The following is an 18205-nucleotide window of genomic DNA, read 5'->3' as shown; positions in this document are numbered from 1 at the left end:
GTAGTGCTGCTAGGCTATATCTTGAAATGAAATAAACCATATTGAGTTTTGTGTCCTCTGTATAGATTTTGGTAGTGCTGATGATATTTCTATTGATTTTGTTGATAAAGAGTATAAAGAGGAGAGGACTGATCACATTAGCTTGTATCAACCTGCTTATCACTTTTGCTGGATTTTAAATGCTGTCACTCTCTCTAATGTTTGACATTTGATTTTTGAGGAATGATTCTATCCAGAATATTATTTGTCTTGGCAAATAGTACTGTTGAAGTTCATCCATTAGATTTGCATGCAATATGATTTCTAAAGATTTTTCAACATCAGATATTACTGTCAGGATGCTGTGACCCACTTCCAGGACTTGTGTCCAATCATCGACACACCTCAAAGCTCTCAGATGAACTAAGGCTATTGAACATTTCTAATAATTGTGTTGTACAGCTTTTGTCAGTAGGAACCCATGTTGGTCATGATTATCATATTGCTCTGTTATACATGATTCAATATTCTATCTCTTTTACATCCTTCACAAAGTTTACTGACTAGTGATGTCAGGCACACAGGTTTTCTGAGGGGTTTTTATGCTGACACATCTTTGCATTCCAATGATGTAATGAAAAATTGGGCAAGGAGGTTGGGATGAGTTCCAGTAACTCATCTACTAAGGAATTGGGGGGTTTAGAAGGGACTTCAAGTTGTAAATAATCACATTAACTTTTTATTCCTTTCCTAGTCTTTCTTTGCTGAGGCTAGAGTCCAAGAATTTTCTTTTTAAATCTTTTACCTCCTTAATCATTTCCTTATGAGTGCTATTGTTGTTGATTAACTGAGTTTCCAATTATATCAAGACTTCACTGTAGGTCAGAAATATTTGGTGCATGTTCTGGAGTGATGCTAAGATTCTCTAGCTGTAAGTACCCTCTTGCTTTATTATTGAACACATGAGAAATAGGAGAAAAAGCCTAATTTGACTTACCAGAAATGACAAATTTTATTGACCCATGCAATCACAGGTGTACAATTCACTAAACAACCATTAAGGAGAAGCACAGCAAACACCACTACTGAAGGTACAGACATCAACAATTTCCTGTCTATTATCCTAGGAGAAAATCACTTCAATATCCTATAGAATGATTCTCTTTGAACAATATTTGTTCTTCAATATTATCCTAAGTCACAACTTGGAGAAAGTTAAAGATTTCTATTCTTGTAATGTTTAATGACAACTTTTGTTAGGCTCTCACAATATATTATTTTCTGTCTGGTGGCTGGTTAGGCTCTGATTGAAGACTCAAGCCTCTCCCAGTTGTGGAGGAACTCTATGTAGCCACTCTCTTTCAATGTTGTGCTTGAACATGTTTGGAGATTCAATGGACACTGCATCTTCTGAGAGTTTGTTACTTAGATTGGCTAGTTTTGGGCTTGATAATTGGCTTCTTTCTCTATTGGCATCCATTAGAAGCTCCTTCAAATGTCTGCTAGTTGTTCTACATAAGATGAGCGGGAGGGTATCTTTTGGTGCAATTTTGAAGCTTGAAATCATATTCAAGCTCAGTATGTAAGGGTGAAATGTTTGAGATGCTCTGGAATGTTTGGATGCTCTGTATTGCACTTTTTCTGGGACTTTGTTCTTAAAAAAAGAAGATGATTTACCAAAGACATCTCAACCTGATGCCAGGTTGAAATTTTCCATGTGCTGATGAAAAGTAGAGGGTGGTATACTTACACCATTTACTTACAGGATCAAGTGTCTATAGGGAAAAGGCTCAATCAGAGCCTAACCAGCCACCCTGTCAGACACTCTCTAAATGGATGGTTAGCTTCCTGTGTTTTTTTTTTATTTGAGTTCAGAGTTAAAGTCTTGTTCCAGCAGTCATGTGAATATAAATGTTCTCTCCAGAATCAATCAAGTCTATTTTTGAAGCAATTTAGGGTCTTGGGCTTCACAACTGTTAGAGGGAGGGAGTTCTAATTGTCAATTACTCTGATGCTCCAAAAATTTGCTCTTGCTCTGTTCCAAGTCACTGGTTTGAAAACCTTATATGGATGGCCTCTTGTAGTTTTAACTTTAGCAGGCTGAAAGTAATTTTCAAAGCTAAGTTTCTCCAGGTTGTTCTTTTCCTTGTAAATTTGTATATGATCTCCACATTGACATCTATATTTTAAAGAGGGTAGCTGTAGTTGGCATAGTCAGTCTTCATAGCTTAGATCTTTGAGTCCTGAGAGAATCTTTGTTGCTTTTCTTTGTACTTTCTCAACTTCAGCAGAATCTATTTTATAGTTGGGACCAAAGATGAGTTTTCTGTACTCAATGGTTGATCAGACAAGTCCTTTGTAGAGTTTGGTAAAAGTGTGCTTATCAAGATCTTTGAACCTTTGTCTAATTAAACCAACTAATTGAGTAGCTTTGGCAACTTTCTTCTCAGTTTGACCATGGAACTTGAGCTGGGAGTCAATTATGATGCCAAGACCTTGTTCAGAGTCTACAAGCTCTAAAAGTATTGTTGATCCTGTTTTGTCTACTATTGTAAGCTTTGGTTCTGGGAAATCTTTCTTCTTTCCTATCCAAAGGATTTTTTATTTGATAGTGTTCAAATATAGTCACAGCATGGTTGCTAAATTTAGGTTTGTCATCAACAATGGATATAGGATATGTTTTTTTCAGTAAATGGAGAAACAAGGTTGCCTTGAAGGTGATATTTGCAATTACCATTGCCAAAGTGGATCACATGGTATTTAATAAAATTGAAGACTGGGAGCCATTTATTAATTCATTTTCAAGAATCTTAAGCTCATTTGGGTTTGATTACTGGTTATAAAGGACAGTTTTTTTTTAACCAGCTAGGTTTTAATTATGTGCAATGAGAGTAAGAAGGTTTATCAGAAGATTTGGTGCGTTGATTATGTAGAGGTTCGGACCAAAAATAATACCCTAAAAGCACCACTTAAGGTGGTTGTGGAGGAGGAGAAGTTTGAAACACCACAAAAATTGAAAACCATAAATTGGGTTCAATGGGATATAAAGTTCTTTATCTGTCATATGATAGAAGCATCTAAATCTGAAGCTTTCAACCTTGTGATAGTAATTTTCAGCATTGTCTTTGGGTCTTTTTTATAAATTGAAGTACCATAGTACATTTTCCAATCAGAAAGTAACCTAGAAGAGGCTGCTCAGAGGATGAGAATAAAAATTCCAAGATAACATAAGGAGTGTCAAGTTTAGCAAGATTAGCAAAATGTTTTGTTTATTTATTGGCATATTGGGCCTTGAGTTTTAAATTCTATTATGGATTTTCAGGGATGGATGTGCAAGAATTTTTTGTGGACAAAATGTAAACTTAGCTTTTGATAACATTATCCAAAGATGATAAGTTGTTTCACCATCATTTGCAAGGTCAGGAATGGTATAACAGTTAGGATTTCTAGCAGAAGTAAACCTCTAGAAATATTTGGGACTTTCCTTTTGTATTAGAGACAAGGTTTTCCTCATAATTACTTAAAAAAGACAAGTTTTTTCTAGTGAAGTAAATAGAAAAGATGAAACTTGAGACAAAAAAAATTGTTGCTTTGCAGATTGTGCTGTGTGTAACTGGAATATTGATTCAAATAAACTGACTTGTAATATTTTCCAAATTTTGAAAAACCAAGAACTTACTGAAAACACAAAATCGACACAACAAAACACAACTAGGATCAGAAAAGTCTTTTAGCACCATGCATAAAATAAAACACTAATTTATAAGGCTGTTAGTAATCTTTAATCAGTTATAAATTAATTAAATCTTAGTATACAATTTTATTTCTCTCAAAACCTCAAGTAGGATTTTAGTAAAGCACTAGTTTTTCAAAATTCTGGCAATTTTGGGAAATATTACCTGTCAGTTTGTTAGAACCGTCATTGTAAATATATGTATTTCAGATATATGTTGTAATAACTGCAAAGCAATATTTATTGTTCTTTTGAAGTTTTATCTTTGCTCTTTACTTCCACCAGAAAAACTTTGTTTTCTAATTAATTTTGGATTGTTGTTAGGTTTTAAAATATACAAAGTAAACATTACACAAAGATTTTAGTTTCAAGGTAATGAAGATAAACAAGTAACACAAGTCTCTGTTAAAATGAAGAATTGTCAATATTTAGGTTTTACCTCTAATCCCTCTTTAGTTTTCCCAATTAAAAATCTAGAATTTTGTCAGTGAAAAAGTCCACAGGGTATATTCTCCTGGCCTTGAGAAGCTAGAAGATAAAAACTACAAAAGAACGCTGTCCTATATGATATAAATAGAAATTTTGGGAAACTGGACAAAGTTAAAATTTTTTTTAGATCTTTAGTTAAAACAACTTACAAAAATGTATCTTTGTACTTTTTAATGTATTTTTGTACTTTTTCTGCTTCATTACTGCAAAAAATTCATTGCTTTCTAAAAGAAATCATACTTTTGTTATTCCTGCTTCTTGGGGCTACCATTTTAGGAAAAAGAAAATTATTTGGCAAAAAAGTGTAAAAAGTTTTTGTAAATTTGTTTTCAAAATAACATTTTACTATTGATATTAATTGAAATAATAGTTTCTATTCCTGGATAAGCTACAATTTGATTTTTTTTTTTTCTGTCTAAGTAGTTTAAAAAAATGAGCTTTTGGTTGTTGTGGGTCATGGTTAGCAACAATGATCAGACTTCAAATTCAACCACCCTGTCTTCTCAAAAAACACAAATTTAATCTCAAATTTTCTGAGAATCTTAGGAGAGGTAGTTAGCCCATCTTCTTCCGAATGGATTTGTGTAACTCAGCAGGTAGGTAGATTTCTATTATTCTCTTGTCCTGTAGTTTTGACACTTTTCAGGTTGGAGGGGGATTGAAACAAATTGATTATTTTTCAGGAGAAGAACAATTTCTATTCTCTTTTAAATCTTTGGTTGTTGAAAGCCTTTTTTATTCACTAATTCGTGAAATTATTGAGGTGCAGTTGTTTCTCCAACTCTGATCAGACTTCAGCCACCCAGCCCTCCCCTAAAATACAAAATTTAACCTTGGATTTTGTAAACATTTTAGGGAAGATAGTTAGCCCCTCTCTTTCCTAACTCAGGTGAATAATTCCCAACAGGCCGGTAGATTTTTATTGTTCTTCTGTTCTGTAGTTTTAACTTTCTGTTTGGAGTGGAGGGAGATTGAACAATATTTCTTTCATTTAAAAATATTTAATTACTTTTTGTGAGAAGAAAGATTTGCATTTTTTGAAAAATATATTGGTTGTTGAAAGTCTTTTTCTTTTGCTATAGCCTATTGTTAAATTGTTGGACAACCAAAGTGCTATCATCACTATCATAGGTGCAAACAGTCAAAATTTGGGAGCAGTTGACTGAATATATTCTTTTGCTCAGGAATCAAGGTGTGACATTGTGCTTGAAAAATAAACATTTTAGACCAATATATGCCAATTTTATGTATTTTTCATATTTTTGTAAAATTCTTGCAATATGTTGATATCATAGAGAAAGAAAATTACCTTCTATTCCTTCCCTGAGTCTATCCATAGGGGCTATTGTGGTGAAAATTTTATCTACTTTGATTTGTGAAAAAAAATTTTACATCAAAGATTTAGTATTGAGTGTCCTATGAAAATAGATATTTAAACCTAAACTATAAGAATTTTTGTAAATGATAAATTTATGCTGTTTTGTCTTGGATCAATTGAACATTTAATGCAAAACTTGAATAAATGCTTTGATTTTCAGTTCTTCGAAATCTTTGTTGCACCCTCAGAACTGATGCACCTCTGTAGTTTTAGGGTCTGAGTTAGATCACACCCAAAGATGAGGGTCAGGAAGGCTCTTTCTAATTTCTACCAAGCACACCTACCCAGGAAAATGGCTTCCAGGGAGTTTAATCTTTTTAGTATGAAGTTCTAAATGGAAATAGACATTTAAAATGGCCATATGTATAACTATATCATTTAGACATTTCAGTGTGAAGGTTATAATAACTCTTTTGATTTTTATGGACTCATAACTGATTATTCTTTTTCTAGAATATTGTTCAATTGTTGGTATGGCTGATCCAGATATAATTGTTGGGGCCTTTGAAACTGTTGAAAATGAGGTTTATGATACCAACAATGATGTTGAAAAAGAACAAGTAATTCAAGAGGAAAACACTGTTCAGGATCAGGAAATATTCCAGTCATCGCCTCAGTAAGTCCATTGTGTGTGTTGAACCTAGCTTCTTGTTAGTATTTGCTCTATTTGTATCTTTAGAATTGTCTTTATCAAACACAACTTCCATATTCTTTTCACTAAAAAAAAATAATATAACAGCAATCTCTTTTCTTTTGTATTTGATTCCTTTATTCTAATAAATTTACCAATAGTTCACTCCCTTTTAAGTAAATATGGTAAACTTTTTTTTTTTGTGTGTGTGTGTGTCTGTGTGTGTGTGTGTGTGTGTGTGTGTGTGTGTGTGTGTGTGTTTGTGTGTGTGTGTGTGTGTGTGTGTGTGTGTGTGTGTGTGTGTGTGTGTGTGTGTGTGTATGTGTGTGTGTGTGTGTGTGTGTGTCACACACACATACATTAATTATGTGTATGTGTGTTTGTGCTAAGTATATGATTGTAACAGGATGTATCCAAGAGTATGTGTATTCTAGAATTGTTGAATTATGTGGTCTTAAATTCCCTATATTAATTATAAATTTTTTTTTGGTGTGTTGTTTAAATTATACCTTTTCAAATACCTCTAACAAAAATAGACTATTATACTGTTAATCATGTTGGTGCTACTTATGCTCATATTTTGTAGATTTTTTTGCCTCTTATATTGCAATTTTAGTCTTTGTCTCCTAGATTATAGGAAGCCTCCAGAGAATACATATCAGGGAGGGTGTGTGTATTGCTTTGGGGGGTGGGGGCAGTATATGTGGACAAATAGTTAATTTTTTCTCAAAAACCACTTCAGAGGAACCAGAGTTATAGCATTAAAAAAAAATTACCACTATCTCATTCAGAATACAATACAAAAGGTTACACGAAAATAAGGTTAATAAAGAAGTGTGCAATGAAAAGATATAACTTCAGTTTTACAAAACTCATATAAGGCCTTGTATAGATTATCGACTCACTTTATATGGTGCAAATGCAAAAAGACAATTGACGAAAATTGAAACTACAAAAATGACCAGGAACAACTTGTCTTTGGTATAAGGAACACCATATCAGGTTCCTGCATAAGGCAAGTGGATTCATAACAATCACTGAGAGAAAAAAGTCTCTTATAATCAAATGTTTCTCAGACAGCAAGGCCAATAGGTCTCAATCATATGCCTGAGAAAACTATTCCATTTGCATAGCCATAGGTGTTGTAGATGTAAGTATTCAAATAATTATTTTTTCTACTACTTCAGCTGCCCCCAATTTCCCCCTGACCCCCATGAAGACCCCCTGACCAGTTTGAGAGTTCATGCAGTAAACACCTTTATTGGACACAATATGGATATAATATCATTATACAGTAAGACTCAATCGTGATTCCCTATGGACTTCTCTTAGAACTTGGATTATTTAGTTATTTGATCTCCCTATGGACTTTTACTGAAAATATTTCTATAATCAGAACTTGAATTATTAGACAACTAATTATTAATTGTGAAAACATCTAAGTGACTGAGGTGTTATTTAATTGCATTCAAGATTACTTATGTGCCTTACTTAAACTAAAATTGAGTAATTCTTTCTTTCCTTCAGTGTTGCCACTGCTTGACTCTCCCTGTCTAGTGTTGTCACTGCTTGACTCGAGTCCCAAAGAAACTATTGTGATATGTCGAAACCAAAAAACTATTGTCCCGAGTGCCGACTGCTGGTAACCACAAATTCTGTCCATTGCGTGTCAGGATGCGGCCGTTGGTACTGCGCGGGCGTTAATAAATGCGCCCAAATCGGACTGAAGGACCATTCCGGCGAATGGTTATGCATGGAGTGTCTTGCAAAAAAAAATACCCGTGACTCCGAAGTCGCAAGCATCTCAACCCCCACAAAAGCCTAGTGCGAAGAGACATGTAAAAGGAAGCGGAATCGGCACCTCTTCACCACAAATTATTACGGGACCTAAAACTAACTGATATACCGAAAGGGACTAAGCCGTCTGTGGTAAGTGTAGACATTCCCAACTATGAATCCGAAACAACCTGTCTAAGTGAGAAAATTAAGACCCTTGATGCAAGTTTATTGGCATGTCAAGCAGAAAATCTAGAAATCCGACAAGGCACTCAACGTTTCTTTCAGAAATGGAGGAAAAGAACAATAAAATTAAAGTGTTGACAGGCCATTTGGAGGTTAAAGACTTTCTTATAGCCCAGCTGAAACAAGAACTGCTATCCAAACCCCGCCCTTCGCAAATCCCCCGTAACCAAGTTACCCAGTCAACGCAAACGGACAAAGATATCGCTGTTGCTAACCGAAATGCACCCATTGATAATAAAGTGCAAAACATAACATCTAGCCCAAGCCTAGCCCACGACTGTGCGATCTTGTCAGAAAAAATGAATCCTGGTGATACGTCATCAACTAGTGCAAATGCACCCCCTCCGACGCTCGTAGAGAAAAGTGACGTAAGAACTCGTAAATACAACATGCTTTGCCAGTTCCTTGAACGAGGGTTTTGCAGACTAAAGAAAAAGTATCGGTTTTTGCATGTTTGCTTAAATTTCCGATCAAAATGTTGCAACAAAAATGATTGCAGTTTTGACCACGTAGATTTGTGTAGTGTCTTAACTTGTAGCAACAGAGAATGTGTTTTCGCTCATGTCATTCCTGACTTTCGGAAAACAAGAGGGTTGTTTCGGAAAACAAGCTCCCCTCCCTGAATAACCCTACTTTAGTATCCCCTTTTAGTTTCCCTCCCCCTCCCATACACGCTTTTCCTCCACCTTTTCCCACCATGCATTGTAACAAATATTGTAGTTTTGCCCATGCACCAAAAGTAGATGATGTTAATTCTCCTCCCTGGGGCCCTGTTCCAGTGTCCCTATCCAAAGATAAAAATTGTAAGAGCCACTCATCTCCCTTCCGCCGTCCTTTTTTATTGCACCGCACTCAAGCAGAAATTTCTCATCAAAGTTCATCAGGCACAGGTCAAAATTGACAAACCCTTCCCGATCCTGAACTCTCCTCCCTTATCGTTTGCTACCTCCTCCCCCTCCCCGCATACAGAAGTCCTATTTCCTCCCCCTCACAGTATGCTGCCCTATACCCTCCCTACTCTGCCACAAACCAGCAATTTCTTGATGGACATGAATCACTATTCCCAACCAGACCCCCTTTCCCAGCACCTTACGAAACCCCACCCCCAGCCCATTCGTTTTATCCCTCGTGCCTACCCTGTCAACGTGACTCAGGTCTGATACTTTTTAATTGTCTTATAATGAATCCTAATTGTTCTCCTCGTGCTTCATCCATATCATTGCCCGTCCCCCCACCCCCAAATCCCGAAGATAATTCACCCTTCGATAATTCACCTTTAGATGTTGACCCTAATAGTCATCCCATAAAAGTCAAATCTGCTCCCTTGGTCCCCTGTTCTGACTACATTAATCTGGCCCCCGCTAAGAATCCCACCACACCCCCTGTACCCATTTGTAATTTAATTAAAGTTAAGTGTAAAAATGGTACCTTTGTAGGTCGTTTTAAATTTCCCACACTTTTGTTAAGCAACGCTGAAAGTCTTAATTTTGAAAAACTTAATGAATTAGACTCCTTTTCTAAAATATATTGATCAGACATAATCGCTATTACTGAAATACTCGCTCAAAATACACACATGTTAAAAATGAATAATTTCACCCAGTTTATTAAACTCAGACCCGAAACCCACCCTCTGGGTAAGAAAGGGGGTGGAATTCTTTTCTTTGTCCGTAATGATTTTTATCCTTCAGAAATATTAGTTCCTTGTCTTACTCCCTTTGATGAAATTTTGTGGGTTTGTGTTCGACCTAAAGTCTTACCACGTCCTTTCAATTTAATTGTCCTTTGTTGTTTTTACTACTCTCCTGGACAAAGAGCGGCTGAAAAAATTAATTTTATTGAAAAATTGCATGGTAGTGCCGAATATGTACTATCTAAATACCCGAATGCTGGAATTTTCCTCTTAGGTGATGCAAATGAATTAAAACTTGAGTACATGTAATACTTTTAGTCTAAAACAAATTGTAAAAGTCCCTACTACCAAAGGCAATTCTACTCTTGATTTAATATGCACCAATATGTCAAATTTCTACAGACCTGTCACCATTCTTCCCCCTCTTGGAGGTAGTTACCACTTTAGCCTACTCCTATCTCCACTAGCTACAGTTAAACATTCCTATACTATTACTGAAACCGTATTTAGACCTCTAATTGACTCAGGACTCTACAATTTTGGCTCTTGGATCACTAATGAAAATTGGCCCCCTGTGTACCAAACAAATGATGTCGACTTCAAGGCTTTGTCCCTCCAAAATTTATTGAAGAGTAATTATGAAGCCCATTTTCCGGTGAAAAAAAAAAATTTAAATATGCTCTACCGATAAACCTTACATTACTGCGACTTTAAAAAAAAAATCAATTTGTTCAAGCAAGGACATATCACACAGGCTAATGATCAAAGAAAGTTCCCGAAGAGAAAATTGAGAAAGGCAGCTTCTGGGTATTACAATAGTAAGGCTAAGGATTTGTTTTCTAACAAACCCAAACAATGGCACAGGAAAATTAAAGAGATTTGCGGAAAAACCCTGTTGAAGTTAATTTTCATCTCCCCGAGCCCCCTTACAAGATAGCCAACGATTTGAATCTGTATCTTGCGTCCATAGTACTAAGTCTCCCCCCTTTCACTGGCTCATTTCGAAATATTCCTCCCTCCACCTCTTTCCCCCAAATTTCTCCCTCTGATGTTATAAATAAAATCCAAAAGCTCAATAAATCAAGTACTTGCCCATTAGACATCCCAATTGACTTGATTAAAGCCTTTTCAGACGCAATTGCTGGACCTTTATCTGATTTTTTTTAACCAAATTACAAAATCTGGTAAATTCCCAAGTTGCTGGAAACTAGGTTTTATAACACTCATCCCAAAGAAACCTTTCAGTCTGACTATAACCAACATGCGTCCTATTACACTCACTCCAGTTTTTTCTAAGCTTTACGAAGGGTTCCTTTGTGACTGGCTTAAAATTATACCACGCATTGACATCCGACAGTTTGTTAATTTAAGAAAAACCTCCACCACCCATTACCTTGTACACTTGATTCACACGATCCTAAGTGAACTAGAGAAACCAAATGTTTGGCTAAACCTGGTTTTAGTCGATTTCCAAAAAGCGTTTGACTTAGTTGACCACACTATCCTAATTCGTTTACTACATGATAACTTTGAAATTGACCCACTATTAGTAAATATTGTTATATCGTTCTTTTCAGACAGATCACAAATTTTAAAATACAAAAATACCTTCTCTAACCCCCTCCCTAGGTACTGTGGAATACCTCAAGAAACCTTATTGGGACCACTATTATTTCTTTTCATGATTAACGAAATTGGCAAGGAATTCCCCCAAAGATGGAAATATGTTGATGACTTGTCGATCCTTGAAGTATGTGATAGGAGTATTAAAAGTGACCCCGTTGAAATCCTAACCCAATGTTCGGATAAATCCAAGAATCTAAATATGACAGTAAATCCCACTAATTCACAGATAGTGACAATCAACTTCTTGAAATCTACTCCTGCTTTTTGCGATCTGATCCCAAGCGAAATGCTAGTGAAACATGTTAAGCTTCTTGGTGTCACAATTTCTAATGATCTTAAGTGGGACACGCATGTTTCCAACATTGTTAAACAAGCAAATGTTTCACTATCCATTTTTAAGCTACTAAATAAATTTAATTGTCCTAAGATACATTCCCTCCGTGTTTACTTATCCTTTATCAGGCCGTTATGGAATATGCATGTCCGGTCTGGCATTCGCAACTTTCAAATGAACTTAGTGACAAAATCGAGTCGGTCCAAAAGCGATCGCTCAGGATCATTTACAAAGAAGGCCAAATTCCATACTTTTTCCTCCTTAAAGCTGCGCGAATTACCACCTTAAAAGAAAGGAGGGAAAAAATTTGCCTGCTTTTCGCTAAATCAGTCATTTCCAGTCCCCGTACTCAGGACTTACTCCCTGATTTTCACAATCCCATTAGACTCCGACTCCCCCGGTCAGCCTCCTTAGCAATCCCAACTTACTCTCCGATCCATGCTGTTACAGAAAGGTTTCGCAAAAGTTTTATACCCTTTATTCTGGAACACCTTAGTAATAATTCGTGATTATGTAATTGCCAAATCCCCCTTTTCCTCTATTGCCGTTTTTATTCTGTTTTTATTTGCTGCAATGTTTTTGTAATTTATTACTGCAATGTTTTTGTAATTTAGTTGTTAAGTTTACTGATTTGCCCTTTATCTTTGATGATTTTGCTTTATTTAATTCCTTTTAATTTTAAGTGTTTGACTTAATGTACTGTTTTGATTTTTTTTTAGCTTTTACTTGACATGTAAAGCGAATTCGGCTCTATAGAGCTTGTGATAGTCTTTTGCGAATAAATATTATCTTATCTAAGGTGGGTATTGTTTCCAAGGAGCACCAGTTTTCAAATCCAACAAAAGAGCTTACAATCTTCAAGTATGTGCAGAAAAATTTGCGAACTTAGCTTGTATTATTTACTACTAATTTCAAAATAAACTTTAATCTGTATATAATTTCAAATAAATTGTAAAATAAACACGCAACCACTTAGAGAAGGTTCAAAAAGCCTCATGATGGGCAGCTGCAATTCTCTGAATCAATTTCATTTATAAAAGAAAAAGATGATAACGTTCTCTAAATTAACCATTCATGCCAAAACCAAATAAAGGAAAAAAAGCAAATAATAATTAACAATGAAAATAAAGTATTACCTCGCCAACCTTAATAAATATTTTCAAAGTTTTACTCTAAATTACACAATGCATTCAGCCTCCTAAATACCTGCTGGTATATCATTCCAAATAGCTGGAGAAGATATGAACAAATTTTTATTCCTATTTTGTACAATGTCATGATTTAAAAGTATGAACATAATTATGTCATGTAAATTATTACTTTAATTTGTATAAATTTATTATTGAATTGTTTTTTTGTTTTTTTTTGTATGTCAAGGACTGCAGTAAAGACAGGTTTTGACCTGTTGCCAGATTTGGTTTTCTTGAAAGGAAAATTATTTGTCTTTTCCAATTTGCATGAACATATCAGTAAGCTTCAGCCTTTTCAAAAGGAAGTTACCTATATTCAAGACATTTTAGTTGCAAGTATTTCACCTAGTTGCTATTATAGTATCAGAAAACGGAATATCCTCCAAGCTGGTGGATAGCTAGTGATTAACCTGTTAGGCTTACCTGATCACAGGGATAGGAAGAACCTTTTCCCATCCTGTGATTATCTCAAAGGATTCTGTTCCAGGAAAAGTACTGTCTCAAAATACACTTTTTGGCTACTTCAGATACCCCTTCCTGTTGGCCTTGTAACTCTGTGTTGGATGGTAATCTTTTGACGCCTGGGACAAATGCTAAGCTAGAACTATTTTTACCAGTTACTTTTTGCAGGATTAAACAGGAGATTGGAAGAAGAGGGGCAAAGTGTGAAGTAAGGTTTTGCCCTAACACCTCTGAAAATTTGGAAGAGTGGGAAAAAGAATATTGCACCATTCACAATGAAGTACACAAATGCTGCTCATGTCCTCCCCCTTTTCAGCTGTATGCTTTCCCATCCAAACGAATTGCCAGTGCGGCTAGAGAGAACTGGATCAAGGTTTTAAAGGAGGATGACACATCAAAAGGGGAAAAATGGCAACCCAAGAGCTTGAGTAGAGTGTGTAGTAGACATTTTGCTGATGGAGAGCCAACCAACCAGAACCCGTTGCCTACTTTGTATATATCTAGGGTAATTTGTTTTATTTTAATAACTGTTTAGCCTGTACTGATGTGTTATTTGATGAATGCAGGAATGTGCTGTTTCTTTCAAATATAAAAATCTGACCAAATTGGTTTGCTGAGAAATGCTGCTTATTCAACAAGAAAAGAATATTCTGTCTGATCATTAGATCCCCTAAAAAACTGATTAAACAATTCAAGATAGCAGATTTTACTTTAATTGAACAAACAATTAAAAAGAAATTAATCATTGCATTAAACTTTGAAAATCATGTAATTTCAGGAGCATTTAAAAATAAATTCAACATTGGTTTTCCTTTCGTTCTTGTTTTATTGATCTTTTAATATTTCTAAACGCCGCAGCTAAAACTTTAGAAAATTCAACCTTCATTTTTTTTTATTTTGCCTGGAATTCAGCCCAGACACACTCCTTAATTTGCGTGTGTGGAGCTAGTCCACTTTTTTGGAATTTTGTGCTAGCGATATTTTGTACAAACTGATGCAACCACCAAAGTTTTGACACACTACTGCTGTGCTAACTCGTGTGTTTGGTACGGATATTGAAGAATGATCTTTGAAACTTGACTTTCTGTTGTTTTATGCAAAATTAATACTCTGTAGGTTTTTCATGACAGCCAAAAAGTATGTTTTTGTTGTTGCATGACAACTACAAATTTTGTTGGTGTTTGAACTCTACCAAACAGATTGTCTACTATTAATAATGTTAATGTCTAGAGTGGAAGATGAGCAACTTTGTTGCCAGTAGGTGAGATTTTTCTAGTATTATGTGCTGTTTGTGTTTTGCATGGTGGCTAATTTATCCTTTTAAAAGTTTTATCTGAGTTGACGGTGAAATGGCCAGGTAGATCGATTCGGCCTTCCTGCCAGCCAAACATGCTGCAGTAGATAGAAGTTGTATTACAGTCTCTACAAGGCAGCCTCAACAGGCTCCTTGTTATAGATCCTGTTATATTGACTTAAAGAGACCAAACACTGGTCATGCTGAATGGGCCCAATGTCTAAAAATAGAATTGGTTTTTTAAGTACATTGCGGGTTTCCTTCTATTTTTTTAGAGGTTAGGGGCTGGAACCCTTCAGCAACATTTCAGGAGTGATGCTTGCTCTCAAACCTCTCTAATGTTTACTGAACTGTTTTCCTGAGCTGCTGAATGAAGTAATCCATCTTATTGATACGGGACAGGTTTTCGAAACCTGATTTGTCGCGTTTTTAAAGGTTTTTATTAGGAAACCTTTTCCTCCGAGAAGTACTGATCTACTTAGCTAATGAAGGCTCATAAAATGGACACTCGGAATAATACCCCGAGAGGCTATAATGAAACGCATGGCTGAATCTGTCAATTCTGGTCTCCTGTAAGAAAGTTTTACTAAGAGACACCCTTTTAACAGCAAAGGACAGAACCAACTCCCTGGTAATTATGTACATAGACATGTTTTTGGCGGTCTTTTTTAGTGCAAGTGGCTCCATATTTGTATACTCATATTTTATTTTGTCGGTGTCCTTACACTTCATATGTAAAAAGATATTAGATTTAAAGAAGAAAAAACAACAACTTTACGGTTTTTCTGCTGATCACAAAAATTAGTTTTGAACAGGAAAAATTGAATTTGTTTTATAAATACGCCATTTAAAGGCTGGTATAAGTGAGAGCATGATATGTCAGGAATTTCCATGCTAAATCTGCAAGCTTCCTACATTTAGAGGAAAATACAGGTTTCTCCCTTTTGCAGCTTCTTTTTAACTAAATGGTAAGAATTTTTTCGGTTTCTGCATTTTGATGCAACTTGAAAAATTCCCTATAGAAGGAATCTTAACTAAATTTTGAACTGTCACATCCAAGTTGTGGTTGGGTGCAGCCCATTGTAAATTTGATTTTGTATGCTTGGGATTCCGTGGCGGTTCTCGGCCTGGATACTGGTAGAGGGCAGCTACCCCCTTAATTTTTTTGAAGTCTGATATTAAATTCCTTTTTTTTACATTTTTACTTTCGTATGGTATACCTTCCCCCCATCAGATTATGAGGCTTAAAACCGTTACTGTTGAGATTATTGGGAGCAAAGATGACATAATGTGCGTCTTTACCATTATATTCGTTATTTAACTTTCTCCAAAGAAAGACTGTCAGAGGACAAAATGGCGACAGTGAAAACAGCAATGTATTTACTTTTAAAAAGAATTCAGATATAAACCAGAGATATGCACAGGAATAGAACTGTTTGTTATTATTTTTTTTTTTTTTGGGGGGGGGGGAATCGAGAAGCATAGCATTTAAATACTATTCTGTGATTGCACGGGGAGCCACCTCCCCCCCCCCAAAGAAATATGTGGTTGTTGGTTTGTTTTTTTTTCTCAGAAAATTTAGGTAAGAAAAGCCCAATTTTTGGAGGTTTATATGCTCTGCGGAAAACTTCTATGAAAAAACTTAACGATTTAGAACTCTTTTTTGTTTTTTTACTGATATTGTTAACATAGGATAAATGTTTAGATTGTAGCATGAATTTCCTGTTCCTAGAATTTTTTCGAAACGTCATTGACTTATTTTTTTTTATATATTTACGGTCAAATAGTACGTAGGTGCAATTTTTACCCATGATTAGGCCTTTTAGAACAGGCGTCTTCAAAATAGAAAATGGACATGCAAAAGAGAAAATCTTGCGTTTGTGTACCCTTATATATTTTTTTTCTTAAGTCTGTATTTTATGGTTTAACCCTATGGTAAATGTAAGGTAGATGTGTTGCTGTTGCATGGCTTTAAATTTGTGTTTACTAGTTGAACATTTGAAGTGGGATATTTTGCTTAGTCGATTTTTATGCCTTTAAAATGCATGTATTTAAAAGCGGCTCAGATCAGTATCAATGCTTGACCTAAAAATATGAATGACAACCCCCAGAATGTGTAATTTGTCTCGCTTGAAGCACAACCAGAAAAAAAAGATTTTGTAAACATACTTTTGTATTGTGCTGTCATTACCTATTCCTTACCAAATGTTTTTTTTCAGCTTCTCACTGATTACAGTCAAGTGCAACCTGTAAATACATTCATATACTATGTTGGTGATACACCTTCGCGACCCGAGGATCATCAAGATCCAAAAGCAGATGATAATACTGCTCAACAAGCATGGGGTCCTGATAGCCTAGTCAGTGGCCCACCAGTGCCAGCATTAATGGTTGATCAGCATGGACGAGAAACCTTTTCGGTGGAACGTTGTCCTGAGACGGGACGTGCCATTGGTAACTGGAACGGGTTCCGTTTATATAGAGATTATTCTCTGGAGTGCTGGAAAAACTATGGACAAAAATTTGACTGTATAATACCGACCTGTAAACGAAAGCGCTATAATAATGAAGTGTTCCTGCAAATACCTGTAATACCTACGGACGAATTGACTACTCGATTTATAAGTATTTTTATTTATATTTTGAAGAAGTTTGGAGGTGTTACCGCGAACCATTTCAGAAAGGTTTTGCAGTCACCGTCTCCTCAAATTCGGTTTTGTAGACATCACAGTAAGTACTATTTTTTCGAAGTTCTTTTAATCTTTCAGATCATCTAACTATATAATCGGTTATGTCGGTAGCTCCCAGCCAGTCACAGGATAAACATGATGCCCTCTTTTTAATATTATCATAGGTAGCGCTTGCGCTGCCTAAGTAAAGGACCATGTTGACACAATGTATTGTTTTATAAATTTTTTTTTTGTTCTTAGACCAGGGTACTTTGTATCAAAGGAGTTGTTGTAGAAACTTAAAAAAGGGCTCATTCGATTGGAAATTAAAAGGGATAGTGCCCTTTTACTCACAAGCGATTGGAGGGCAACAAACCACCTTCCCATACCCACCATTTCCTCAAAAACATCCAATAAAAATTTTTGATAGCCATTTTGTTCAACGTGGTTGGAAGGTCTGGAAATAATGTCTGAGGATAACAACCTCCCCCCCTACAGCCACCAGAGCAAAGGTTGTAAGTTATGCCCTGGGGGAATATATGGTTTTTATAGAAAGCGTTGTCGTAGAAACTTCAAAAAGGCCTCCTTCCATTGAAGATTGAGAGTTTCATTGAAAAGGCCCCCCTATCATTCCCCAAACATTTCCGATCAAAATTTGGTTATCACTATATTGTTCAACGAAGTTAAAAGGTCTGGAAATTATGTCTTTGAGGATGACAGATGACACCCCCCCACGACCCTCAAGCTAAGGGTTGTAAGTTATGC

The 18205-nt window shown here is 35.7% G+C and overlaps 1 protein-coding gene across 2 annotated transcripts in view; it reads left to right on the top strand.

The window, feature by feature from the left end:
- LOC136031948 (uncharacterized) overlaps window positions 1-18205 on the top strand; it is a 51216-nt gene that overhangs the window by 995 nt on the left and 32016 nt on the right. For both annotated transcript variants that reach the window (XM_065711965.1, XM_065711957.1), the window contains exons 2-4: window positions 6033-6195; window positions 13646-13982; window positions 16991-17501. In XM_065711965.1, the coding sequence (XP_065568037.1) occupies window positions 6053-6195; window positions 13646-13982; window positions 16991-17501 (991 nt within the window). In that variant the 5' untranslated portion in view covers window positions 6033-6052. The remainder of the gene's footprint in view (window positions 1-6032; window positions 6196-13645; window positions 13983-16990; window positions 17502-18205) is intronic.

Source organism: Artemia franciscana, chromosome 1, assembly GCF_032884065.1.
Source record: "Artemia franciscana chromosome 1, ASM3288406v1, whole genome shotgun sequence".
Taxonomy (NCBI): Eukaryota; Metazoa; Arthropoda; class Branchiopoda; order Anostraca; family Artemiidae; genus Artemia; species Artemia franciscana.
The sequence above is the reverse complement of the archived record's forward strand: the minus strand, read 5'-3'. Positions and strand labels throughout refer to the sequence as shown.